At 38.4% G+C, this 26,601-nt stretch overlaps 1 protein-coding gene across 1 annotated transcript; it reads left to right on the top strand.

Moving 5' to 3' along the window:
- The first annotated feature begins 1,059 nt into the window (after positions 1-1,059).
- NLRP14 (NLR family pyrin domain containing 14) lies at positions 1,060-25,539 on the top strand. Its single transcript, XM_023550894.2, has 11 exons — positions 1,060-1,396; positions 2,532-2,603; positions 3,189-4,770; positions 6,457-6,627; positions 9,428-9,595; positions 12,108-12,278; positions 12,700-12,870; positions 14,876-15,046; positions 17,290-17,460; positions 24,476-24,646; positions 25,404-25,539. The coding sequence occupies exons 1-11, from the start codon at positions 1,105-1,107 to the stop codon at positions 25,537-25,539; spliced, it is 3,276 nt and encodes a 1,091-aa protein (XP_023406662.2). The 5' UTR covers positions 1,060-1,104.
- Positions 25,540-26,601: the final 1,062 nt, after the last annotated feature.

The raw sequence follows: 26,601 nt of genomic DNA, 5'->3' as shown, positions 1-26,601 counted from the left end.
GAGACTAATAATCAAGTTCCACACTTTATATTTCATTAGTTTTTCCCTAACGTCCTGTTTCTGTTCCTGGATCCCCTCTATGATGCCACATACATTTTGTTATCAAATCACTTTAATGTCCTCTGATCTTGTTTTTGATGACTTTGACAGTTTTGAGGAGTACTGGTGAGATATTTTGTAGCATGCTGCTTGATTTGGGTTTGTCTGATGTTTTCCTCATGGTTTGACTGAAAGTATGAGTTTTGGGGGAAGAACATCACAGAGGTGAAATGCCATTCTCATCACATTATATCAAGAGAATATACTATCAACCTGGCTTATCACTGATGTGAACCTGAATCACCTTGCCAATGTAGTAGTTGCCAGGTTTCTCCACTGTAAAGTTATTCCCCCCACTTTGCATACTGTGCTCTTAGTAAGCAAGTCACCAGCTCAGCCCATACTTGAGAGGTGGGGGATTAATATCTACCTCCTGGAGGGGAGAGTATCTACATAAATTATTTGGAATTCTTCTGTAAAAGAGCTTTGTCTCTTCTCCGCTGTTTATTTACCTCAATGACTACATATGGATTTGTGACAAGAAATGACATGACAAGAGGTAGAGGGTGGCGTATTCCTACTGTGTGTGCTTCAAGAGTAATAATATGTTGGCAGAAGTACCTACTAAGTTGAGCTACATATTTAGTGTTGGTTGGGGAGGGAAGGGATAGTGAAAAGAACCTGTTCTGTACCAGGTAATATACAAATCCCCTACTTAATCTGCATTACAGTCCTGATGTTAACTCTGATTATCTCCACTTTGCAGAAGAATGAACTGAGAGTTAGATAAACTGTATTTCTTAAAGCTCATAAGTGATGTAGTTGAGAGTAAATCTTGGAAAGGTAGAAGAAATATACAGTAGCATGGTCTATATTAATGTTTTATGACAAAAAATATATTACAGAGGGTACTATGTCAATGCTGAGCCTAATATAGTTGGCTTCAACAAGTGTTGAATGAATCTGTGTTTTTAAAGATATTTCATTTTCTAATCTTATTTTTCCACAGGTCCCATTTATTCCATGTTCTTATGATTATTTTTCCCTACTGATCCTTGGAACAAGATGGCAGCTTCATCATCATCATCTTTCTTTTCTGAGTACGGACTGCTTTTGTATCTGGAGGAGTTGAACAAAGACGAGTTAAATAAATTTAAGTTACTCTTAAAGAATGAGACCGTGCAACCTCAGCACTGCCAGATACCCTGGACTGAAGTGAAGAAGGCCAACAGGGAGGATCTAGCTAACCTGATGAACAAGTACTATCCAGGAGAGCAGGCCTGGAGTGTGGCTCTTAAAATATTTGGCAAGATGAACCTGAAGGATCTGAGTGAGAAGGCAAAAGCAGAGATCAGCTGTGAGTGATGCTAAGGACAGATCTGGGATAAGAAGGAGGGAGTATTTCCTGGAGCCCATTAGAATGATTTTATAAGAGGGACGTAGGAATTAACCCATGTGGTAGGACACAAGCTCCATGGTAGTTATGTACATCTGAGAGCTTGTCGGATCATTTGAGAACTACTGATGGGGACAAGATAATTTTGAGTACTGTTACTCAACCTGGCTCCTTTGGGGTTAATTCATCCATAGTGTATTAATCAGAGTGATTAAAGGAATTGAGTGATAGAATTATCCCATCCTCCAGTGTGCCTTTGCCTCAATTATAACAAAGTCATGTTGTTGTTAGGTGCCATGGTGTTGGCTCTGACCCATTGCAACCCTCTACAACAGGACAAAATGCTGCCTGGTCCTCTGCCATGCTCACATTCGTTATTATGCTTGAGCCCATTGTTGCAGCCGCTGTGTCAGTCCATCTCATTGAGGGTCTTCCTCTTTTTCACGGATCCTCTACTTTACCAAGCACGATGACCTTCTCCAGGGACTGATTCCTTCTGACAACATGTCCAAAGTACGGTGATGCAGTCTCGCCATCCTTGCTTCTAAGGAGCATTCTGGTTGTATTTCTTCTAAGACATAAGACTAAAGTCATAGGCTAGGCCACATTTTGAGAACCTCAAATATAATTTATCATCTTTGCTGAAATACAAAGGAGGAATGGGCTAGACATAATTCAGGGACATGAGCAAGTCAGTGTTTTTAGTCATTTTCTGGTATGATATATTGAAGACTCCTCATATCTAAAATTTCTTACCCAAATTACATGGATATACAGCTGCAATTATCTCGAGCCTCTGCGGTCAGTGTAGACAAGGAAACTGAGGCTTAGACTAGACCTTTTGCCCTAGAGTTATGGATATGAGAGCATGGCAAGAGGTTTCATTGATGTTCGTACCACATCACTTGCTCCTACAGCTAGGCTGGTGGAGTCTGAGACTCTGTTGGCTCTAGTTTTCCCAAACCCGGCCAGTAATAGATTTGGACCACTGAGATGAAGATCCTGGCCCCAGTTCTGGCCATTACCAAAACTCCCCTTGTTCTTGATAAGTCTCATGAGCCTGATGAGATGGGTCTCTCTCTCTCTCATGTTGCAGCAGCAACCCGGACCACAGAACCAGAGGCCAGCAAGGTCAGAGAGGCCCAGGGAGATCAGGAGGCAGTACTTGGTGAGTTGTGACAAACATTTAAATTGTGATCAAAAGGAGGAATCAGATTTAGGTAAAGATGAAGCTATACTTTCATTCTACTTGGACACTTTTAAGCATTTTTTTCCCTTTCAAAACATTTCTCGGGCTGTGCTTCAATACTGATCTCTATTAATTATTTACTTGTATACAGTGAATTATTTTCACCTGTAGATTCAGGTCTGCCTTCACCTCCTCCCCTACTATTATTTTTAATTATTGCTTCTGTTCTTTTTTATCTGTATGATTCTGTCCTCCACATACATATCTTTTTTGCAGAAGTATAAAGAGAAAATATTTTTAGAGAGTATCTAATTAATTTTCCATTACTTAATTCATTTTTCTGCATTGTCAGTTCTGTTTCTTACTACTTCTAATGCATGTTCTAATTCTACAAGAATATTTTTGTTTTTATTTATATTCTCTAAACCAGCTTCACTTTGATTTCTGCCTGTATGTCTTGTTTCTGACTCCAAATGTGGTATTAACTTTGCAATCCATAGAATTGTTTTGGCCATGTGTGTCACTGTTTTTTGTTTTTTTCCTGCTCCATCCTAAATTACTTAGGTGATGGAACAGAATACAGAATTCAAATAAAGGAAAAATTCTGCATCATGAGGGACAAGAACCCTTTACTTAGAGAATCCGAAGATTTCCATCATGAAATTACTCCAGAAGATCGAGAGCTGTTGGAACATTTGTTTGATGGGGATGTCGAAACTGGTGAACAGCCACGGACAGTGGTTCTGCAGGGGATGGCTGGAGTTGGGAAAACAACCTTGGTGAGAAAGGCAATGTTAGATTGGGCAGAGGGCAATCTCTATCAGCAGAAATTTGAGTATGTTTTCTATCTCAGTGCAAGAGAAATTAACCAGCTGAAAGAGAAGAGCTTTGTTCAGCTTGTATCAAAAAACTGGCCTAGCAGAGAAGGCCCCATTGAAAGGATCATGTCCCAGCCGGGTAGTCTCCTTTTTATTATTGATAGTTTTGATGAACTGAACTTTGCTTTTGAGGAACCTGAGTTTGCACTGTGCAGTGACAAGACCCAGGAACACCCAGTGTCCTTCCTTATGAGTAGTTTGCTGAGGAAGGTGATGCTCCCTGAGTCCTTCTTACTGGTGACAACAAGACTCACAGCTTATAAGAGACTAAAACCTTTGTTGAAGAGTCACCATTGTGTAGAGCTAGTAGGAATGTCTGAGGATGAAAGAAAGGAATATATTTACCAGTTTTTTGAAGACAAGGAGTGGGCCATACAAGCATTCAGTTCACTAAGAAACAATGAGACACTTTTTAACATGTGCCAAGTCCCCCTAATGTGCCGGGTCATTTGTACTTGTCTGAAGCAGCAAATGCAGAAGCGAGATGATGTTACCTTGACCTGCCAAACCACCACAGCTCTATTTACCTGCTTGTTCACACTTGTAGGTAGAAGCTGTCCTAGTCTACCTGACCAAATCCAACTGAAGAACCTGTGCCACTTGGCTGCCAAGGGAATATGGACTATGACATACGTGTTTTACAGGGAAAGTCTTAGAAAGCATGGGTTAAGTAAATCAGATGTCTCAGTTTTCCTGGACATGAATATTCTTCAAAAGGATTCAGAGTATGAAAATTGCTACGTGTTCACCCACCTACATGTTCAGGAGTATTTTGCAGCTATGTTCTATACGTTGAAAGGCAATAGGGGAACCAGGGACCATTCCTTGCAGCCTTTTGAAGACTTGAAGCTGTTACTTGAAAGCAAAGCTTATGAAGACACCCATTTGATGCAGATGAAATGTTTCTTGTTTGGCCTTTTGAATGAAGATAGAGTAATGCAATTGGAGAAAACTTTTTATTGTACAATGTCACTGGGGCTAAAATGGGAGTTAATTCAGTGGATAGAAACCTTAGGAAACAGCGAATATTCTCCATCGCAGTTGAGATTTCTGGAGTTGTTTCACTGTCTGTATGAGACGCAGGATGGAGCATTTATAAGCCAGGCAATGAGCTGTTTCCAAAAGGTTGACATTGATATTTGTGGGAAAATCCATTTGCTTGTGTCTTCATTCTGCCTTAAGCACTGCCAATGTTTACGGACCGTTAAACTGACTGTAACTATAGCACTTGAGAAGATGTTAGACTCAAGGCCCCCAGATGAAACTTGGTAAGTGTGTTAGGTCACCTCCCTGGAAGTGCCTTGTAGGGGGGGGGTGAAAGATTTTGTCAGAGGGAGGAGTTACTTTAGCTGAGGTCCCAGAGTTGGGATGATCTACCTTAAGACAAGGAGGCCAGGCATTTAAACACACTGATTTTCAGTGAGGAATGGGTAAAAACTTGGGTGAAATGGCTCTCTTCCCTGAGGGCAGTGCCAGGAGATGATCTTGTCTGGGAGCGATTAGCCGTCAACATTCCCAACAACTAGGAATGAGTGCTTCACTTCAGTGGGGGATGTGATGGTGCAATCTTCCATCCACAGTAGTACGTATACTTTTTAGAAATAATGCCCTCCAGAAGAATAAGGGACCAGAAATTGTCTTCCTGCTGAACCTGGTATGCATAGGTCGTCTATCTGGACTATATTCTGCCATTTTCTGCTGACCTAGCCCACTTTCCCCATTGCCTAGACATAAGTCTGCCTTTGTTTCACAGTTTATGAAGGGTCTTACCCCCTGAAGCACCTTTCTGGAAAGAGTCAGAGTGAAACAAAGAGCTAGTAGGTACTGAATGAATGTTTCTGGAAGAAAAAATCAGCCATCTGAGTTTTATGTATATTTTTTTACCCTACTCCTTTACTCAAGTTGCCTTTTCTGACTTAACTCATCTAAGCCTGGGAGAAGAATTGAGGTGTTGCTATGTATTGTACAGCATATAGTGAAACAGATATTTAACATCTCCAATTTAATGCTGGTCACAACCATATCTCAATTTTTTTTTTTTTTTTTAAGATTACGAAACTGAGATTCATAGAGATTAAAAGCAGAGCTGAGCTAGGACTCAGGACTGTTCTGCTCCAGTCCTTATCCTTGTAACCATTAGGCTATCTTCTGTTTTATTCCTTATTATCTTTCATTTGTCTATAATGAGTCTACTGATAATATGGAGCCTTGGTGGTATAGTGGTTAAGAGTTCAGCTGCTAACCGAAAGGTAACAGTTCAAATCCACCATCCCCTCCTTGGAAACCCTTACGGGGCAGCTCTACTGTCCTATAGGGTTGCTATGAGTTGGAATTGACTTGAGGGCAGTGGGTTTGTTTTTGTTTTTTGTATTGATAATACGCCTATAACTAAATTATAAAGCACTTTAAAGTTTACAGAGTACGTTTATATACCCATGAAAATTGACTATTAAATCCTTAAAACCCTGCGAAGGGAAATGACATTTCCATTTTATATAAAACTGGAGCTCATAGAATTGATTGACTTAGCTTAAATATAGCTAATAAGTGGTAGACCTTGGGCTCAAAGTTGGTGGCTCTTAACCTACATCAGTTTCCTAATGTTTACTCATCCATCCTCATCTTATTCTTTGTGGTCGTGTATTTTTCTTCTTGATATTGGCTCTTCATATATTTGAAGATTTTTTTCTTGTCCCTCCTGAGTCGTTTCTTCCAATGTGAAGCCTCTCTAGTTCTTATTGTGTGTTTTGGAGGGGATGAATGGAGCATGGGGGAGCTATTGGGGGAAAAATCCTCTGAAGTGCCAAGAACAAGACTTCTAAGTGGACTGTGTCCATGCCAGCTGCACTGGAGGCTCTTGCCATTTCCCAAGTATATTTACCTTGACCCCAATATCATCATCTGAGGGTTCCTTGGGCTGAAGTTGATTAATTGATCTTTTTCCATTTATTTAGGCAAATAGATCATGATCACATTACTCATTGCTGGCAAGACCTCTGTTCTGTGCTTCATACAAATGAAGACTTGAGAGAATTGGACCTGTTTCATAACCACCTTGATGAATTAGTGATTAAGATTCTTTGTCAAGAACTAAGGCACCCAAATTGTAAACTACAAAAACTACTGTAAGTGTGGCATGAGAAAATTTAATGGAGTTAATTGCAATTCCTTTCTTTGTCCCACCTCCCACCCCTGATCAGCAGAAACCAACAGTAAACTAATACTTTAAATCCATTGAAAAAAATAATGACATGAAAAAAAATCATAGGAATGCAGGAGCATAACTAACTTGTTCTGGGAGAGAGTCCACAGCAGAGCCTAGTAGCTGATGACATGCATTTTTGAAGCTCAATTAGGAATTTTCCAGATGAAGGAGGACTCAGCGCTAAGGCATTCTAAAAAGATAAAACATTTTCAAAGACATGTTCTGGAACACTGACGTGTTTCATTGTGTCCTCAATTATTATTATTAAATTGAGGACTAAATTACATTCAATAAAACACACAGATATTAAGTGTTCAGTTCATTGAATTTTAACAATTATATACTTCTATGAAACCAACATCTACAACAAGATAGAAAATATTTCCATCACTCAGGAAAGTTTCCTTGTACCTCTTCTAGCCAATCCTTCTACTCTAGCCCAAAACCAGCCCAGTTCTGTCGAGTCGATTCCAACTCATAGTGACCCTATAGGACAGAGTAGAACTGCCCCATAGAGTTTCCAAGGAGTGCCTGGTGGATTCGAACTGCTGACCCTTTGGTTAGCAGCCATAGTACTTAACCACTATGCCACCTGGGTTTGCCAGTCCCAAATAATCACTTTCTAACTTCTATCACCATAATTTAATTTTGTCTGTTTTTGGAAATTACTTAGTTTTGATCCATACAGTATATATTTGTGTGAGTGTCTTCTCTTGCTTAACAAAATGTTTTAAAAAATTTATCCAAATTGTCACATGTTTTAGTAATTTATTTCCTTGTAGATTAGCATTCAATTGTATGTCTGTACTACAATTTGTTTATTCATCTCTTACTAATGGATGGCTGGCATTTCCAATTGTGGGCTTTTATGAATAAGGCTGCTATGAACATTCTTGTACAAGTTTTTTTTTTTTTTTTTTTTTTGTAGACATGTGTTTTCATCTCTTGGGTTAACACCTCGGAGTGAAATTGCTGGTTCATAAATCTATGTTTAATGATTTAAGAAACTTTTAAGAAATTGTCGAACAGTTCTCCCAAGGACCATTTTATAAACCCACTAGCAATATTTGAAAGTTCCAGGTCTTCTTCATCTTTGCCTACATTTGCTGTTGTCAGTCTTTTTTATTTTTTCTTAGATTTGTATACCCTATTGCTTTTTTTGGAAACCCTGGTGGCATAGTGGTTAAGAGTTCACCTGCTAACCAAAAGATCAGCAGTTTGAATCCACCAGGTGATCCTTGGAAACCCTATGGGGCAGTTCTACTCTGTCCTATAGGGTCACTATGAGTTGGAATCAACTCGGTGGCAGTGGGTCTTATCACTTTTTTATATTTTGGCTTATTTGTATGTCTCTCTCCCTCTTGTCTGTCAGCTCTACTAGGAGCTGAACTAATCTGTTTTTCCTTGGTATCCAATGTCCGGCACTGAGGGCCCAATAGGTGCTCAGCTGTACAAATTGAATGCTGAATAAATACAAGGTATTTGCTTCTGTTAGTACTGAAGATAAATGTTCGTTTTCTTTTTTACAGGCTTCCCACCAGATGTTTTTCTTAGAATGTCAGTGCTTTTAATGAGTTGTGGCTTTAGATTTCAAGCATCTAGAGTAGGATTAGTCTTGCAATAGATTTTGTGATTAAGAAGTTCCTGCAAGTTCTTTCTGCTGGCCCTCAAAGATCCTTCCCACTCCCACACACACATTGTCCCTTCACTGTATTTCACCAATCCAAATTCTAACAATAGTTAATGCCTTTTTTTGGGTTAAAAGTCTTCCTCTTTTAGAATGCAGGAGTCCCTTCAGGGGATGATACCATAAGACTGCTCTTAGTCTTTCCTACCTTAATGTGGCCTTATTTACTTAGGTACCTCTCCCTAACGATTGAGTTTATACTTTCAATTTATATTTAGTTAGTGTGTTAGGTGCTTTTACTATGCGATGATGGTTAGTGCTCAAAATTGGAAAACTTTCTTTTTTTTTCATGTGTGTGTTTGGCTAAGCGGGGTGAGGGCAGATGATGAAAGAGGAAGAAAGGGGAGGTGCTGTTATAAAGGGAGGTTTTTGAATAGTGAGCAGTGTGGACATAGTGAGCATTTAGGGCTAGCGGAGGGCACTATAGAAGGATCAGACACAGCTGACACTCACTGAATTAGAAGGTGGAAAATAGGAAAATGACAGGTTTAAATTGCTTCACATTTTGCTTTGGGCTGTCTCTGTACATACAACATAGTCCACGAGATGACCAAGCATATTTTCCAGTAGTGTATTTTGCTAATGATACATACCAAATAGTTTATCAACTGTGAACTCACTGTAGATTATTTAAAGGATTTCAGTATTGTGAATTAATGTTGTATTTGAAGTATTTGGAATGTCCCCAGTTATTTTGGGGAGTCAATCCTGGAATTAAAAAATTAAGAGGCCCCTCTTCTCCATTTCCTGATGTTATCACCTTCATCTTTTCCTTCAAGTTTAAAAAATGTCAATTGTCAGCACAAAAGTAGGTATCTAAGTTGTAACTCAACTGGTTTTCTAAGCATTATCCTGAAACGTGGATTTATGACCTGACCTTGAGTAGGACATAAAAGATGGCAGAAATAGTCAGATAATATCCAGGAGTTGGGTTTGAAAACAAAGGGATACAGGAACCAGGGACAGACATGATTTTGTAACACAACTCCTCTCCTACCCACCCTACCCACCCCTGCATATTTTTCTTCTGAAGGTTGAGATTTGTTTCTTTTCCTGATGGTTGCAAGGATATCTTTAGTGTTTTGACTCAGAACCAGAATCTGATACATCTGGACCTGAAAGGAAGTGATGTCGGGGATAATGGAGTAAAGTCATTATGTGAAGCCTTGAAATGCCCAGATTGTAAACTACAGAATCTGAGGTAAGTCTTTCTAATTTATTATAATTGAGGCTTTTTTTCTGTCCAAAAGAATCTTCAGTTGAGGCTTGAACAGTGTCTTCTACTGATAAACCTTGACGTGGACCCAGTTACCGACTTACAGGTGGGAAACCATCTGTGTAGGTAAGTTGGTAGGGCTTCTTGCACCAGTAAATAGGATGCTTTGACTTAAGTCATTAGAGCTGTGTAATAATCTAGCATTGTGTTATCTAGGACTAGATGTTTTTCCACTGTGGATGGCTACTGGGAAATAATCAATAGTCTTGTAGGCCTTCTATTAACATTTCATGTCTCAAAAAGTTCAGTTTTCTGCTTGCTTTAGTTCTCATGCTCTAAGAGTTGTGGAGCATGAGATTGGCCACTTTAGTCTTCTCTGTGCGTAGATCATGTTAAAACTTTTTTAGAATTCCATTTTGATGTTTTAGTCTCCCTACTGATTTTAGATGATATGGGTAATGAAAGTATTGATAAGTTAGTATGTTTTTGCCAGTCTGCCATGCAAAGTATGATCCCTATTTATTGTAAAGATTTTGCAAATTTTGAAATAAAGTATTTCAGGAAACTTCAAATTGCTGAATCTTGCATAGCCCTTGTAATTAGGCATGCTGAAAAGGTACACCCAATCACTAATTTTCATGTGGATGTTTCACTATAATATTTACTAAAGGTTCCCCTCAAGAAGAGGAGAAAGAGCTGTTTTCCCTGTCTTGATAACTTTTTCCACATCATGTACCTGATGATAGGGCAGCTCTTAAAATACATTGAGCAAATAGGTTGTCTTGAATCCATGGCTCCTCCTGTAAGAAGACATTGTTCTTTTCATTTAACAGCTTTTTGCTGCTAATCTTCATTTTGACAATAGGTAGATGAATTCAGTTACCATTGGGAATTTGTTTTTTAGCCTCATCAGTTATAGCTTATCTGGAAAGTTGTTGGGTGATTCTTGAATACACATTGGGCAGGCTTCCCAGAAGGACCCAAATGTAAGCTAATCTGTCTAAATTGCTGAATCATATCTAGAGGGTCAGTGTGGCGTCACCATCCTCAGCTCTCAGCTTCCCTTTTGATTGATTCATTGGTGAATGATATTAATATAAATGACACCAGACATCTGAATTCAAGAAAACCGTTTATGTATACATACATATATATGTATATATATACACATTATTACCCCATGCATGTGAGAAGAGAGGGAAGGACCAATGATCTTTTTTCTAATTTGACAAAAATATTTTTAATACTTGTAACATTAAATGCAAACCAAACCAGTTGCTGTTGTCAGTTTCGACTCATGGTGATCCCATGCATGCGAATAGAACTGTGTGCCACAGGCTTTTCAATGGCTGATCTTTCAGAAGTAGATCAAAGGCCTTTCTTCTTAAGTGCCTCTGAGTGGACTTGACCCTCCAACCTTCCTGATAGCAGCCAAGTGTGTTAACTGTTTGTACCATCCAGGACTCCATTTTATCCACAGGTCGTATAGTGTTGGAATTTTCTGACAAGAAGAGCTCTATCCAAACACAGTGTATTAGATTTCCATTGTTTCTGTAACTGCCTGCCTGGCTGCTGGTATAATACCCTTTTCAGGACAAGGTGAGGTTTGCAGCCCTTAGACTGTGTTCCAGGTCATCCATTGGGATCTAGCAGCTTCTCCTGCTCCCACTTCTATGTACCCTGAGTATGATGAGGAGAAACAATTCCTGAGTAACTCCAGTTGACAGTCCTTGATCAGAAGGAATGGCTGAACAACTCCAAGTGCCAGGAACACTGCTGCCTGACCCTTCTTAAACTACCTGATATCCTTCCCAGTCCTGTACAAAGCAAAAGTTGTCTTTAAGTATGAGTCTCTAAAAATATGGGCTCTACATGCACTTCTACTTCCTTCCCTCTTTTACTTTTAGAACGCTTGTTTCCTTTCTGACTTACCTCTTGTTTTCACTCCCAAGAACCTGGTGGCCCAGAAAAAGTTTGTTTGTTTGCTTGCTTGCTTTTTTTTTTTTTTTTAACTCTAGGAGTTGACTCTCATGAATAAATGAGATCTTGGAAGACACCACTGGAAGTCAGTTTTTGCTCCTGATTTCCTGACCATCACTGTTCTATTTCATAAGTCAGAGTGTGTAAGAGTACCAACGTCCTTCAGTCTATCTTTTTCTATGTTGTAGTTAGTGGAGATTACTCCCAGATTAAAAAAAAAAGATAATCATTTAAAAATATTTTGAATTCCCTGCATACATATTGTCATAGGGAATTGGGAAGTGGGGATGGAGGAGAGAAGCCTCCCACATTCCCTTCCTAAAATCTCTATCAGAAGCTTGTGAAACAATGAAATGACCCATCTGAACTTTAATTAAATAACTCTGGTACTATGTAGGGAAGTTGGATTTTCAGAAAAGGACCTAAAACCTGGGAGATCACCACCATCTGGCTGGGTGGGTGATGGTTGTACTTCTTCTCTGAAGATGGTCATTTGTTTCCCTGTACTGTTTTCCAGGCTGGAATCCTGTAACCTATCTACAGTTTGTTGTCTAAATATCTCTAACGCTCTCATCAGAAACCAGAGCCTGATATTTCTGAATCTGTCCACCAATAATCTATTGGATGATGGAGTGGAGCTGTTGTGTGAGGCCTTGAGACATCCAATGTGTTACCTACAGAGACTGTCGTGAGTCTTTCAGTTTTGTTTCTTTGTGGGCTCATTTTTTGGGGTCTTCTTTTTTTTATATAGCTTAATTATGAATTGGATAGAGAAACTATTCGGGTCTGGACACCAACTGGCTCATTTGTCAATCCTGGATAGGCCTACATATACCTCCTCTTTTTTTTTTTTTTCTGTTACCTCCCTCCCTTTTACTTGACTTTTAGAAAATCTTCTTTCTTATAACCTCATTTTCATTCTTTTCCAAGCCTCTCCTCTCGCCTTCCATGCTTTGTTTCCCCACACCCTGTACACAGCTCCTATTGGATTCATAATTTAACTGGGTTTGATGAGGATGATTGTATAATAGAGGTGTAGGGGTTGTGAAGAAGAGAAACATGAACTTTGGGAAATGACTCATCCCTTCCCATCTGTGTTTCTCCTTCAGTATAGAAAGATGTGGCCTCACAGTAGCTGGTTGTGAGGATCTCTCCTCTTCCCTCATCAGCAGTAAAAGACTGACACATTTATCCTTGGCAGACAATTTCTTGGGAGATGATGGAGTAAAGCTTATTAGTGATGCCTTGAAACATCCACGGTGTACTCTACGGAGCCTTGTGTAAGCACCTAATAGTTTTTTGTCTTTCTGATACAGTAATATGTCTTGAAATATATTTAACATGGGATATTATGAACATATTCTGTGCCTTGCTTTCCCCCCACTGTTATCCTTTGTGATGCTGGTGGTGGTGGTGATGATAGTAATAATTGGCATTTATTGTGTCCTTACTCTGTGCTGGGCACTGTCCTAAATTTGTTTAATCTGTACAATAATACCTATTGAGGTCAAAGTGGCTACCTGTGTTCCGGGTGCCTTATTGCACAGATGAAGAATGTAAGGCTTAGATTATGCAACTTGCCTAATGTTTTATAACAAGAAAATGATGGATTCAGGACTAAAGTCCACTTATCTAACTCCATAGTTTGAGCTCAGAACAAAGTATTTAAGAATGGTATATATGAATACCATTACACAGAAATATGGTATTCCATGGTATGGCAGGATCACAGTGTGATCATTCTGCTCATTTGTCAGATAATTTCCTGGATGTGAAATGGATGGGCCAAAGCTTTTATTTTGTTAGATAAGTTGCTTCCCAGAAAGGTTGGTAATATTCCCAGCAGCTGTCTAAGGGCCTGCATTTTAATACCCTTATCGGGTATCCGGAAACCCTGGTGGCATAGTGGTTAAGTGCTACGGCTGCTAACCAAGAGGTCGGCAGTTCAAATCTGCCAGGTGCTCCTTGGAAACTCTATGGGGCAGTTCCACTCTGTCCTATGGGGTCGCTATGAGTCAGAATCGACTCGACAGCAGTGGGTTTGCCTTTTTTTTTGGTATGGAGTATCCACAATCATTTTAATCAGTATTAATTAGATAGCTGAAAAATAACTTTGAAAATTATTTGATACTGAGCATCTTTTCAAATGCTTTTAAATGCTTTTAGCTGTTGATATTCTAGAAATTCCTTCTTCACAGGCTCACTTTTCTGCTAGATCTTGTTTTTGCTGATTTGAAAAAACTCACTATTATGGTTATCTACATTACATATGGAAACCCTGGTGGCATACTAGTTAAGTGCTACAGCTGCTAACCAAAAGGCCAGCAGTTTGAATCCACCAGGCACTTCTTAGAAACCCTATGGGGCAGTTCTACTCTGTCCTACAGGATCACTATGAGTCGGAATCAATTCGATGGCAATGGGTTTTTTTTTTCTTACATTAAAAAAAAATCTTATATTACATATGCATTATTAATAAGTTTCTTGTTGCTTAATTTCTGACTTTCTTTTTGGTCATTTTTAGAATATAGAAATTTAAAAACTTTGTGAAATCAAATTATTTCCTTTGTGACTTCTGGAGTTCTTGTTACAATTTGAAATACCTTTCTTTAAAAAAAAAAAAACCTTTAGAATATTCACTTATATAATTTTCTAATACTCTTTATGGTTTAAATTTTTAATATCAAAATGTTTAACTTATCCAGAATTTTATTGGAAGGTTTAAACTTATTTTCACCCCATATATTCACTTATATAATTTTCTAATACTCTTTATGGTTTAAATTTTTAATATCAAAATGTTTAACTTATCCAGAATTTTATTGGAAGGTTTAAACTTATTTTCACCCCATATGTCAGGACTGTTGTCGCAAAATAATTTATGGCACAATCTCTCTTTTCCCTCTTGATTGGAAATGCCACTTTTATTATGTGTATTATGTGTGTTATTGTGATTACTCCTACTCCATTTGCTTGCTCCTGTACTCCATGTAGCTACTCCAGTGTCAGGGTACTATATTTATGTACAGTGTAAAGAGGTTAACATTTGATCTGAATAAGAAAACTTCTGAAGAACATGAATCCAGTTTGTAGCACAATTTGGTGCAGACCTAGGTTTCCCAAATGAGACAGCCAAAGAGGCAAGAGGGAAGCAGGTGTTTGATCTGAGATGGAAGGGTTGTTGAAGTGTTGGCAAGTAGTTGGGGGATCCTAACATGAAATCTTTTCAAAGATCTAAATCTCTGGGCAGTAATTCCATCTTTCCTCACATTGTTCTTCCTACAGGCTGAGGCGTTGCGATTTCACTTCGCTTAGCAGTGAGTATCTCTCAGCTTCTCTTCTACTCAACAAGAGCCTGACACATCTGGATCTGGGGTCAAACTGTCTAAAAGATGATGGAGTAAAGCTTCTGTGTGATGCCGTTCGGCATCCAAGCTGTAATCTTCAGGATCTGGGGTAGGTTTTTGTGTCTTGACTTTTGTTGTAGCTTCAACTAGAATTTCTGTGAGGGCATGGGACACACAGAGTCTGAGAGCTCGGTCTGTATCAGAAGAAATAATAGACAACTAATTCTCACTTTCATTCTGCCTGACACAAACCAGGGAAGTCTGCTTATCAGATTTTTTAAAAAACAATAACTTCGATAGTTGAGATCAACTTTCCTCAGGTAAGATGCACCAAAGACATCAGATTGAACAGTTGCCACAGACCATTCTGCTAGGCCCAAGGCAGTATTTATAATACTAGACTTTTTTTTAAACAAATTTTCTCTTACTGTCACCATAATTTTTTCCTTGGTTGTGCCCCAGTGAGTTTATTGTGTCTTTGCTACTTGATATCTATGAAGCTAAAATTGTGCTTTACTTGTTTTTCTTTCTTAAACTCAGGTTTACAATTCTATATAAGGTCAGCTTCTATAGAAACTGTAAAGAGAATTAAAAAAAAAAAATCCCGCAATCAATTCTTTAATAGTAACTGTTTATTTCTATCACATTCTCTCACTCTCTGAGCAAGTGTACATACCTACATATACATACGTTACGTGCACATGTAATTGTAGTTATTGTAGAGGCACAACTTTTTGTGTTTTCGTTTTCATATAGCAGTATTCCAGAAATACATTTATGTATTTATATACAATTATCTTAGTGATTAAGTGGTTGTGTGCTATTTAATATTTCATTGTATAAATCTCATGGCTAGAGTGAAGAAAAGACATGTATATCAGCAATTTCAGCTCACTTTTAGCTTAAGTGAATCATTAAGGGTCTAATCCCAGCATTGCTTTTAGAACTGTAATCTCAAACTCATACCCAAGGGTGTTTCACTTTGAATGGACTGGCTCATGATAACCAAATTTCCAAATGAATTTAATAATTGATTATCACGCCTGTAAACACTGAGGTAATTGAATTCTCAGGTCCCATAAGCATCTCTCCTTCAAGAAAATGTATATGATGGGTTACTATGTGATCCTCTGAAATTTGATTATTATTCAACTGGAAAACAAAGTTGTATGTAGTGGATATTATCATTGAATGCACTGCTTTCATTTCAACTACAGGGATATAATTTGTAAGTGACCTATTCATTCAAGCACACTTTCTCACCTTAGCATTTGCCATAAACACACCAATTTGTGCTTTCTTAGCTACCGTTATAGCCTCTTTGCAGGCCATGCCAATTTTCTCGACAAATATGAGTTAGATGCTGAGGAGACTAGAGGTTACTAAGGAAGTGCTCTTGTCCTCAAGTAACTTAAAAAAAAGCGGTAATGACAGGCACATATAAAGCTAGCTATGATATATTCTATATTTTGCTACAATGATATGGCAAAAATTCCAAGGAGCAGCAATGAAACTCTTCACGGAGGAAGAGTTATTTTAGGCTTGAAAGGTAAAGAGGATTTTGTTACACGCAGATATCCTGGGCAGAAGAAGAGAGTAAATAAGGAGAATAATGACAGATGTGGTACGTATTTGCAGAACAGTAGATAAAACCAAAAAGAAAACCAAACCCACTGCCACTGAGTTGATTCCAACTCATAGCAACCCTCTAGGACAGAGTAGAACTGTCCCATAGAGTTTCCAAGGAGCGCCTGGCAGATTCGAACTGCTGACCTCTTGGTTAGCAGCCATAGCACTTAACCACTATGCCACCAGGGTTTCCAGATACGTATGATTATTAGAGAACAGGGTGGGGAGCAAAGTTTGGAAAGAAAAAGCTTAAGGCTCGATAATGAATGCTCTTGAATCCCACACAAAGGACTCCGGAGAAATAATCTTTTTACATACAACTTTCTTTTTTAGAGATAATTTGAGATTTTCCTGGAAAGCTTTTTAATTTCAAATATATATTCAAAAATATATTTCAGAGTGAAAGCCAAGAGACCTGTGGGTTCCTTGGGAAAACTTATACCCATTTCTTAGTACTGTTAGGAATATGTTTTTATACCCTTGATTTGGGAAGCTTGGTAGATAACCTCTCTTCAGGAGGAAACAGTTTTACCCTTTGGTTTACTTCTGTTCATAAAGAAATCCCATCTGTTTCTCCTGTAATGTTAGATCTTCCCATGTACAGCCTGGATTGTAGATTGAAAAAGAGTCAGAAAACAGGTTCAAGTACTTGGGCACCTCTCCTATGAAGAAACAAAGTAAGGCTCAACAACTGCAGGACTCACTTCTTTGTGTCTCTTGCAGACTGATGGGCTGTGCTCTCACCAGTGCATGTTGCCTAGATCTAGCTTCTGCTATTTTGAACAACCCAAACTTGAGGATCCTGGACCTTGGCAACAATAATTTACAGGATGATGGAGCAAAAATTCTTTGTGAGGCTTTGAGACATCCAAGCTGCAACATTGAGAGACTTGAGTGAGTACATGGTTTTCCAACAGGAAAAGGATACCTATATGGTGTCTAGTGTAGCTAAAAAGTTTAGTATATGGAGAGACGATGAAAAATAGCCCTGAAAGGTTATTTTCAGAAATAAGAATCTGAATTTCGAATATCTGGATCAATGTACTGCATGTTCTTTAGAATCTGTATTTCCCATTTTTTTTTGTGCCCCCCTTTAGTGCCTTGGACAGGAAATGTGTTAAGTAAATGGTATGTTATTTGGGCCCTCCATGTTCTATCATCTTTCAAATATTCCATTTTTCTTGAATTCATTTTGCTTCTTAAATTACTTTCTATCTGGAAAATGCTATCTCTTCTCTCAAGGAGTTTGCAATCTAATAAAATCTAATTCTGTATTCTGGATACCTTTTATATTCAATCCTATATAGTTTAGATTTTTTCTTTTTAAATCTTGAACTGATATTGACTAGTACATTTTTACTTACATAACATGAATTACTGACCTCTGGATCAAGCATTGTGCCCTGTGTGTGTGGGAAGCCCAGGCACAATGATGCATCTCATCCTTTAGGAATTTAAGTCTCCCAGAGATATCTTTTCTGATTCTTTGAAGGTGTTGTTTTCCTGTGTTTCAATTGACTGTTCATATATTTTTACCATGACAACAATGGCATCATAACTTTTGGGTCTAAGAGTTAACTTTACTGTTTCATGGATAGTGGCAGAGGACATGACTGTTACACAGACAAAGGCTATTAACTCACAGTACAGCAAGTAGCATGACCATCAGCGTGTTTGTGGCAGTTCCCTTATCCCCCAAGTCCCACAGGGGCAATGGAGAGGACCCAGATGGATGCCTGCATATGCAGTAGGTTGCATCACAGGAGAGGAACACTGAGCTTGAGGGATCCACCGTTTTATAGCAAGCAGTAAGCAAGCCTGCTCTCTGTCCTGGAAGGAGACATTACCCCTTAATTCCTTCATGGACCATGGAATATTTAAGCCTGTGTTACATTTTCTGCGCCTAGGGGTTTATTGGCAGGCATCTGAGCCACTTTAGTATGTTCTGGCATCATATCGGATACTGGTGAAATTGCCTAAAAAACAAGGAAGTTGGTCTGCACCACATTTAAGTGCTAAGAGCCATTTGTATGAGAGGATGCTTCCCAGAGAAGTGAATATGTGAAACTTTTGGCTTCTGTACAGTCAGATAAAGCCTACAAGTATGTTTACTATTAACCTTTGGGTTACTGGGAAGGTAAAGTACCAGAATTCGGAAATATTCAAGTAAATGAGTTATTTAGGGGGTGAAACAGCTTGTGATGCACTTCCTGGGCCACGGGACTGATATGTCCTGCATGTGTGGTGTGCTTCATGGAACATGGTACCAATATGGCCCACTCTAAATCAAGCTGATAATAATTATATGCAGGAAGTGCAATATTTAGTATTTTATGTGCATTTCTGTATTTTTGGAAAGTTGAGTAAGATTTTATGGCTCAAGTGTAATCAGGAAGTGTGATGCATTATGGGACCAATGTGTCCTGTATGTGTGATGTGCTTCATGCAACATGGGACTGATATAGTCTGCTTGCAATTCACACCCCATTTTTTCAAATAATAAAAAACTACCAACAATGATTCAGCATCCATTCCATCAGTGAAAAAACGTGGCATCACCAAAAAATTCCAAGTAATAATTTATCCATGAAAGGATTAAGGTTGCTTATTGCAAACAACAACCCTGGAGAATGGCCCAGGAAAAGAGTCGTTAGGACCTTGCATTCCTGTTAGCAAAACGTGGGAGAGTGAAAGACCCATGTAGGAGATTTTCCAACAATATCTACCCCTCATTTCTACACAGTCTTGGCTTCTGGTGAGTTTTCACAAGAGTATGCTACTCCATTGGCCGCTGTGATTAATATGATGAACAAAGGTTGGGACCAAATCTGTTCAATTTGTGTCAGGAGAATTTGGCCCTTTTTCTCCTTTGTGTTTCCAAATAAACTTTCAAACATGAGCTTATCAAGTTACATACACACACTGACATTTTGATTGGAATTGTATTGAATTTATTGATTAATGAGTCAGTGTACCAAAATAAAATGTCTTCCTGTTTATTTAGGTCTTCTTCAGTGTCCATCAGTAAAACTTAGTAACTTTCCTTTAGTGGCCTCTTACTCTGTTTTGTCGCTATATTTCTAGGTACTTGGTATATTTCAATGATAATGTAAATATTTTTACATTTTTATCTTGCTTATTCCTTATATAGTTAATTTTTATATGCTGATTTTATATCCATAAGTCTTGCCAAATTCTCTTATTGATGCTAATCTGTTTTTTGGAGATTTTTTTTTATTTTCCTAGATAAAAACTTATACTATTTGGGAATAATTTCTTCCCCTTTCCTATCCTTATATACATATTTTCTTTTTATTGCCTCAGTAACTGCTAAAACGTGATATAACTGACAAGTGTACGTAAAAATATAGGAGTGGTAGTAACATCAGAACCTGTCTAACTTCATGGGGGATAACTGACCAGGAACAGCCCAAAGCTGATTCCCATGAGGTGGAGGTCAGACATACCTCTACTCTCCAACCTTTTTACCAATTTTGTCTCTCTTTCTCTCTCCTTCTGTCTTCTGCTGCTCACTGCTGCTTCTTTCTGTCTCTAAAAAACCTCTCCAGCTGCTTCTTTGTCTCTAAAAAACCTGTGTGGGGCTGACTGCTTAAATACACAAACTTCTTGTCAACTTCAAGACATGGCATTCCTACCAGAGCCACAAACTGACCAATTCCCTCACTAGGGCACAGATACCTCATTTGCATAGTAGGCTACCACTCACCTCATTTACATAGTTTATTTGACCAATTCCTGCAAGGTGCATGACAATCACAGGGCAGACTGCAGCCTAGGACCAGACAAAAAGTATCAAACCAGCTTGTTTACAGCTTGCCCAGGAAATGTCAGTCAACCCAGGACAAAAACAACAAACCCTCTGAGGTAGGAAAACTAGGGCAAGGTAACTCCTCAGGACTTAGGGGAAAAATCTCTCAAGCTGTTTTTCCAAAGAACCAAAGCAAAAGGCCACATAAAGGAACCCATTTCACGACAATGTGTTTCCTTATGTTGTACCCAGTCTTGAAAGCAAAACTTCATTTCTACCCATTTATCCGTTTAAGACATTTCCCTTATATTCCAAGTTTGCCAAGAAATCTTTTTCCTTTTTTTAAAGTTGTGAGTAGATGTTGAGACTTAACGAAATTACCAAATGTGGTGAGTCATGTTAACTATTATGTATCAATCTTAAATTCTGGGGCTAAAATCAACTTGGTCTTACATCTGTTTGATTTTTTTCAGCTAATACACTAAAACTTAGAATGTTTGTTCATAATTAACATTACGTTATAATTTTCCTTCTTGTGCCGACCCCATCAAGTTTTGGTATCAAAATGACAGTATCTTAATTTAGTTCAGGACTGTACTCTCTTTTTCACTTTCTGTTTTCTGGAAGAATTTGTGTAATACTGGAATTATTTCATCCTTCAACTTTGGTCGAAATTTCTGGTGAACTCATTGTGTAGAGTTTTTTTTTTTTTTTTAACTTTTGATTCAATTGAAAACATAGTTATACATTTATTTAGGTTGTCTTTTGATAGGTAATATTTTCATGATTTTACCCATTTTATCTCAATCTTAACACTTTTTGGCGAGTGTCATGTTTTATTACCTGTTTAACTTCTAAACATCTAGCTATGTCTTCTTTCTCATTCTCGATATTTGCAATTGAGCCTTTTCTCGTTTTCTTCGCAGACTATAACATTGTTCTCTATATTGCATATGTCTTCTGTTTCACTAATTTGTTTATATTATTTCTTTACTCTTTTGCTGGGTTTATTTCACCATTCTTTATAGATTCTTGAGGTGGATACTTAGTTCATGTATATTGTTTTCTAATACAGGTATTTAAGGCTATGATTTTCCTTCTAATTATTGCATTAGCTTCATCCTACAAATTTTGTTTTGATATGCAGTGTTCTTGTTACTTTCTAATCCAAAATATTTCTAAACTGCCTTTATTTTCTTTGACCCGTAAGTTATTTTAAAGCATACTTAATTTTCAAATATAAGAGGGTATTCTTGTTACCTTTTTAAAGTTTGATCCCTATCATTGTGGACTGAGAATATGCTGTTCATTATTTCAGTTTTTGAAATTTTCTGACATTTGCTTCATGACCCAGTATATGGTCAGTGTTTGCATATGTTCCATGGTGTACTTAAAAATAATATGAAAAGTTAACATGGAGGAATCTGGAAGGCATTATGCTGAGCGAAATTAGTCAGAGGCAAAAGGACAAATATTGTATTAGACCACTATTATAAGATCTTGAGAAATAGTAAAAACTGAGAAGAACACAAACTTTTGTGGTTACGAAGAGGGGAGGGAGGGAGGGAGAGGGATTTTATTGATCAATCAGTAGATAAGAACTGCTTTGGGTGAAGGGAAAGACAACACTCAATACATGGAAGGTCAGCCCAATTGGACTGGACTAAAAGCAAAGAGGTTTCCGGGATAAAATGAATGCTTCAAAGGTCAGCGGAGCAGGGGCGGGGGTCTGGGGAACATGGTTTGAGGGGACTTCTAAGTCAATTGGCAAAATAATTCTATTATGAAAACATTCTGCATCCCACTTTGAAATGTGGCGTCTGGGGTCTTAAATGCTAACAAGTGGCCATCTAAGAGGCATCAATTGGTCTCAACCCACCTGGAGCAAAGGAAAGTGAAGAACACCGAGGTCACACAACAACTAAGAACCCAAGAGACAGAAAGGGCCACATGAACCAGAGACCTACATCATCCTGAGACCAGAAGAACTAGTTGGTGCCCGGCCACAATAGATGACTGCCCTGTCAGGGAGCACAACAGAGAACTCCTGAGGGAGCAGGAGATCAGTGGGAGGCAGACCCCAAATTCTCATAAAAAGACCATACTTAATGGTCTGACTGAGACTAGAGAAATCCTGGCGGTCATGGTCCCCAGACCTTCTGTTGGCACAGGACAGGAACCATCCCCGAAGACAACTCATCAGACATGAAAGGGACTGGTCAGCTGGGGGGGAGAGAGATGCTGATGAAGAGTGAGCTAATTAAATCAGGTAGACACTTGAGAGTGTGTGGGCAACTCTTGACTGGAGGGGGGATGGGAAGATAGAGAGAGAGGGAAGCTGGCAAAATTGTCACGAAACGAGAGACTGAAAGGGCTGACTCAATAGGGGGAGAGCAAGTGGGAGAAGGGAGTAAGAGGTATGTAAACTTACATGTGACAGACTGATTGGATTTGTAAATGTTCACTTGAAGCTTAATAAAAGTTAATTAAAAAAAAAAGACAAAAAAATAATAATATGAAAAGTTGTTGGTTGCAGTATTCTATATCAGTTCATTAAGATTGTTAATTTTGTTATTTTTTATTTTTGTCAGATTGTTCAATTACTGTGAGAGGTACATAAAATCATACTAATGATTCTATATTTCTGTCTTTTACTTTATAGTTCTGTTTTGTTTATATATTTTGATATGGTGATTAATGACTACAAATTTAAAAGACTGCATTTCCTAATGAATTCTTAATGAAAACCTTTGTGTCTTATAATTTTTGTCCTTAGGTTTACTTTGTGTATTATTTTTACACCATGCTGTAATTAGTGGGTCTATCCATCTACATTAATGTGAGTCCCATGTGGGCAACAACTTAAAAAGTTTTGTATACTCAGCATCTAGATAGGCACTCAGTTGTTCAATGGCTAGGTAAATTAGGGTGAAAATTTAATTAAAATTAGTTGCCTGGGAGGAACTTCAGGTGCAGAAGTTGAGATTAACATTTTTCAATTCATGGTATTATATTATCATTGAGTTGTGCAAGGGCTCTCAATGGACTGATTGCTTCGTTGGTTGGCTGGCTAGCTGGTTAGTTTATCTCCATTAACCATTCTCCTTCTCACCTATAGGCAACTGATTCAATGGTTTAAAGTATTCAACAGAATTGTGAGTATCCTTGTAAGATATGTAATGTTGGTTTTGTATGCATTTTTATTTGCATAAATGGCATGGTGCTATGGTGCTAGAGACCTCATTACACCCACTCCTCATGTATCGACACAGTTACATCCCAAAGACCAGGTTGTTACATGAAAGTCAGTGTTACGAAAAGATGGAGAATGACCACAACAGATCACGAAATGGAGAATGACTTCGTTCCGTAACCGCCGTATTACATCATTCCGTAACTGCTAAATTACATCATTTCATAACTGCCAAACCACTAAGAATCATGGCCCAGCCAAGCTGACACGTAACCTTAACTATCACAGCCAGCATTACTCTCGCCTTGCACCTTGGTGTTCAGATAGTAAATTTTTTAGTATTGTTGTAAATGCGAAATGTCAAATAATGAGATAGTCGACAAGTGAGGAGTAGGTGTATGTACAGTGCCTTGTTTTTAAACACTCGATACCAAGTTTCTAAAATCTCTTGTTAGTATACATACATCTAGTTCATTGATTCACCTGCTTCATAGCATTCTAGTGTGTGTCTTACATGTTTTATTTATTCCCCGGGTTATAACTGCTCTTGTCGTTCTTAGGTGCCATTTAATCAGTTCTGACTCACAGCGACCCTATGTACAACAGAACAAAACACTGCCTGGTCCTGCACCATCCTCACAATCATTGCTATGTTTGAGCCCATTGTTGCACCCATTGTGTCAATCCATCTCTTTGATGGTCTTCCTCTTTTTTGCTGACCCTCTATAATTATGAATTTGTAATTCATAAGTTAGGAAGGGATGTTTTCAGCCGATAAATATTTAATATTAAAGACTATTATAAGTGCTTCTATTCTTTGAATGTATGCTAATTGTGTTCTTATTTTTAAGCTACTGGAGTTATCGCCATTCCAGGCTCAGATTTGTTATCTGCTCGTACTTCGTCATGGGATAAAAAGTCATTTTTATCTTCTCTCTTACCTGCAGGTTGGAGTACTGTGGTTTGACTGCTCTGTGTTGTCAGGAGCTCTCCGCTACTCTTAGGAGCAACCAAAGACTCACAAAAATAAATCTGACACGGAATATCTTAGGGCGTGAAGGAATAAAAACGTTGTGTGACGCCTTGCAGTCTCCCAGATGTAAACTACAAATTCTAGGGTAAATCTTCATTGGTTTCTGAGGGGAAGAATTTCCTGTAATGAGAGATTTTGAGAGCCACCCGTTTCTTTCAAGCTCAGGGTCTACTTCTTTTCATATTATAGCAGCTTGTGTATCTCTGGGCAGTTTCTAGGGCCTTATTTGTTTTCCTCCCATAAGGTTCGGTTTGGAGAGAGATAATATAACGCAGTGGTTAAAAAGCTGAATTTGAAAGCTGAGTTTGAATTCTGACCCTGCCACTTGTTTGATGTTTGAGCTTGGGCTAGTTGCCTAAACTGTGTTTTAGTTTTGTTATCTATAAAATGCATGAAATGATAAGACCTACCTAGACCTATTGAGGAAGCCCTGGTGGCACAGTGGTTAAAAGCTTGGCTGCTAACCAAAAGGTTGGCAGTTCGAATCTACCACCCACACCTTGGAAACTCTATGGGGCAGTTCTTCTCTGTCCTATAGGGATGCTATGAGTCAGAATCCACTCAATGTCAATAGGTTTGGTTTTACCAGTATAACTATTGAGAGGATAGACCAACTGAATCAATATAGGCTAAGTAGTGTTTTGTATTCCATTCTCCTTCAAATGCTGTCTCTTTCTCTCTCTGCCTCAGTTCCCTTCCCCACTCCTCAGTTATGTTAGTATGTCCTCTCTACTTTAACACAGCAGTTTTGTTTTTTTTCCTGAAATAAATTCTCCTCAGAGAAAGTAGAGGGCTATGGGGAAATAAGATGCAAGAAAACAGATGTTCCCTTGTTTTCTCAGGTTGTGCAAAGAGGCATTTGATAAGGAAGGCCAGAAACTGCTGAAGGCTGTGGAAGTTAACAATCCACATCTAACCATTAAGTCCACCTCTAATGACCAGAATGAAGAAGATGGGTCCTGGTGGCAGCATTTCTGATTTGAAGAACCTGGTACAATTAAAAAAAAAAAAAAAAAAAAACCCTCAGTGACAAGTACCGGGGCTCTTACCTTTAGATATCCTATGACCAGACATAGTACATTTAACTTCTGTTAGATACGGTTAGTTACTTCTCTGTAAAATGTCTGTTCTCCTTCACATGGGCTTGGGAGGCTAAAGTAAAATGAAAAAGTTAAAAGTTCACTGAAAAGTATAACATGATATTTTTAGTTGGCTGCAAAGCTTAAGAACTCAGATGAGAAAAGCCTAGAAGTGAGACTAGGGGGCACGGCCAGGGAAGATTGTTAAAAGCTATCACCTTGTTTTCCATTCTCTCCCCTTCCCATGGTTAGGACTTAGTTCACAGACTTGCCGTCTCTGGCAAGTGTTATTGGAATGTTTCCCCATGTGTGTTCTGGGGACCACAGGTGTCAGAATCACTTGGTGTGAAAAAGACTTGCTGAATCATAATCTCTAGGGTCCCAGGAACTAGCATTTTTAATCACTTCCCAGGCAATACTTAAAAAAAAAAAGGTACATTAATATTTGAGAATCACTAGTCCTAGTCTCAAAAGATATGGGCATCTATTCTGCAATGTACATTTTCTGTAGCCTACTGTGAAGGATAAGGAGGTTTAATTCCTTTTAGGGGATGTAAGGTTATTGGGTTAGGGCTAAAAACAGGTTACTCCCCTTGGCAGAAATAATGGCATAATAAAATCTTCTGTAAGTGCCGTTTCTGTTATTTGTTGCTATGTAACAAACTACCTTAGTGCCTGTCTTGGTTATCTAGTACTGCTATAATAGAAATACCACAGATGAGTGGCTTTACCAAACAAATTTATTTTTCACATTTAGGAAGCAAGAAGTCCGAATTCAGGGCGCTGGCTCTAGGGGAAGGCTCTTGTTCTCTGTCTGCTCTAGGGAAACTTTCTTGTTTCTTTTCAACTTTTATTGCTGAGTTCTCTGACAATCTTATCGTTTGTATCTTCCCCATCTCTGCTCAGTTGCTGCCTGCTTAATCTGCTCTTCTATATCTCAGAAGAGATCGATTTAAAACAC

This window comes from Loxodonta africana, chromosome 7, assembly GCF_030014295.1.
Source record: "Loxodonta africana isolate mLoxAfr1 chromosome 7, mLoxAfr1.hap2, whole genome shotgun sequence".
NCBI lineage: Eukaryota > Metazoa > Chordata > Mammalia > Proboscidea > Elephantidae > Loxodonta > Loxodonta africana.
Note: the sequence above shows the minus strand (reverse complement) of the source record. Positions and strands in the feature narration are given on the sequence as shown.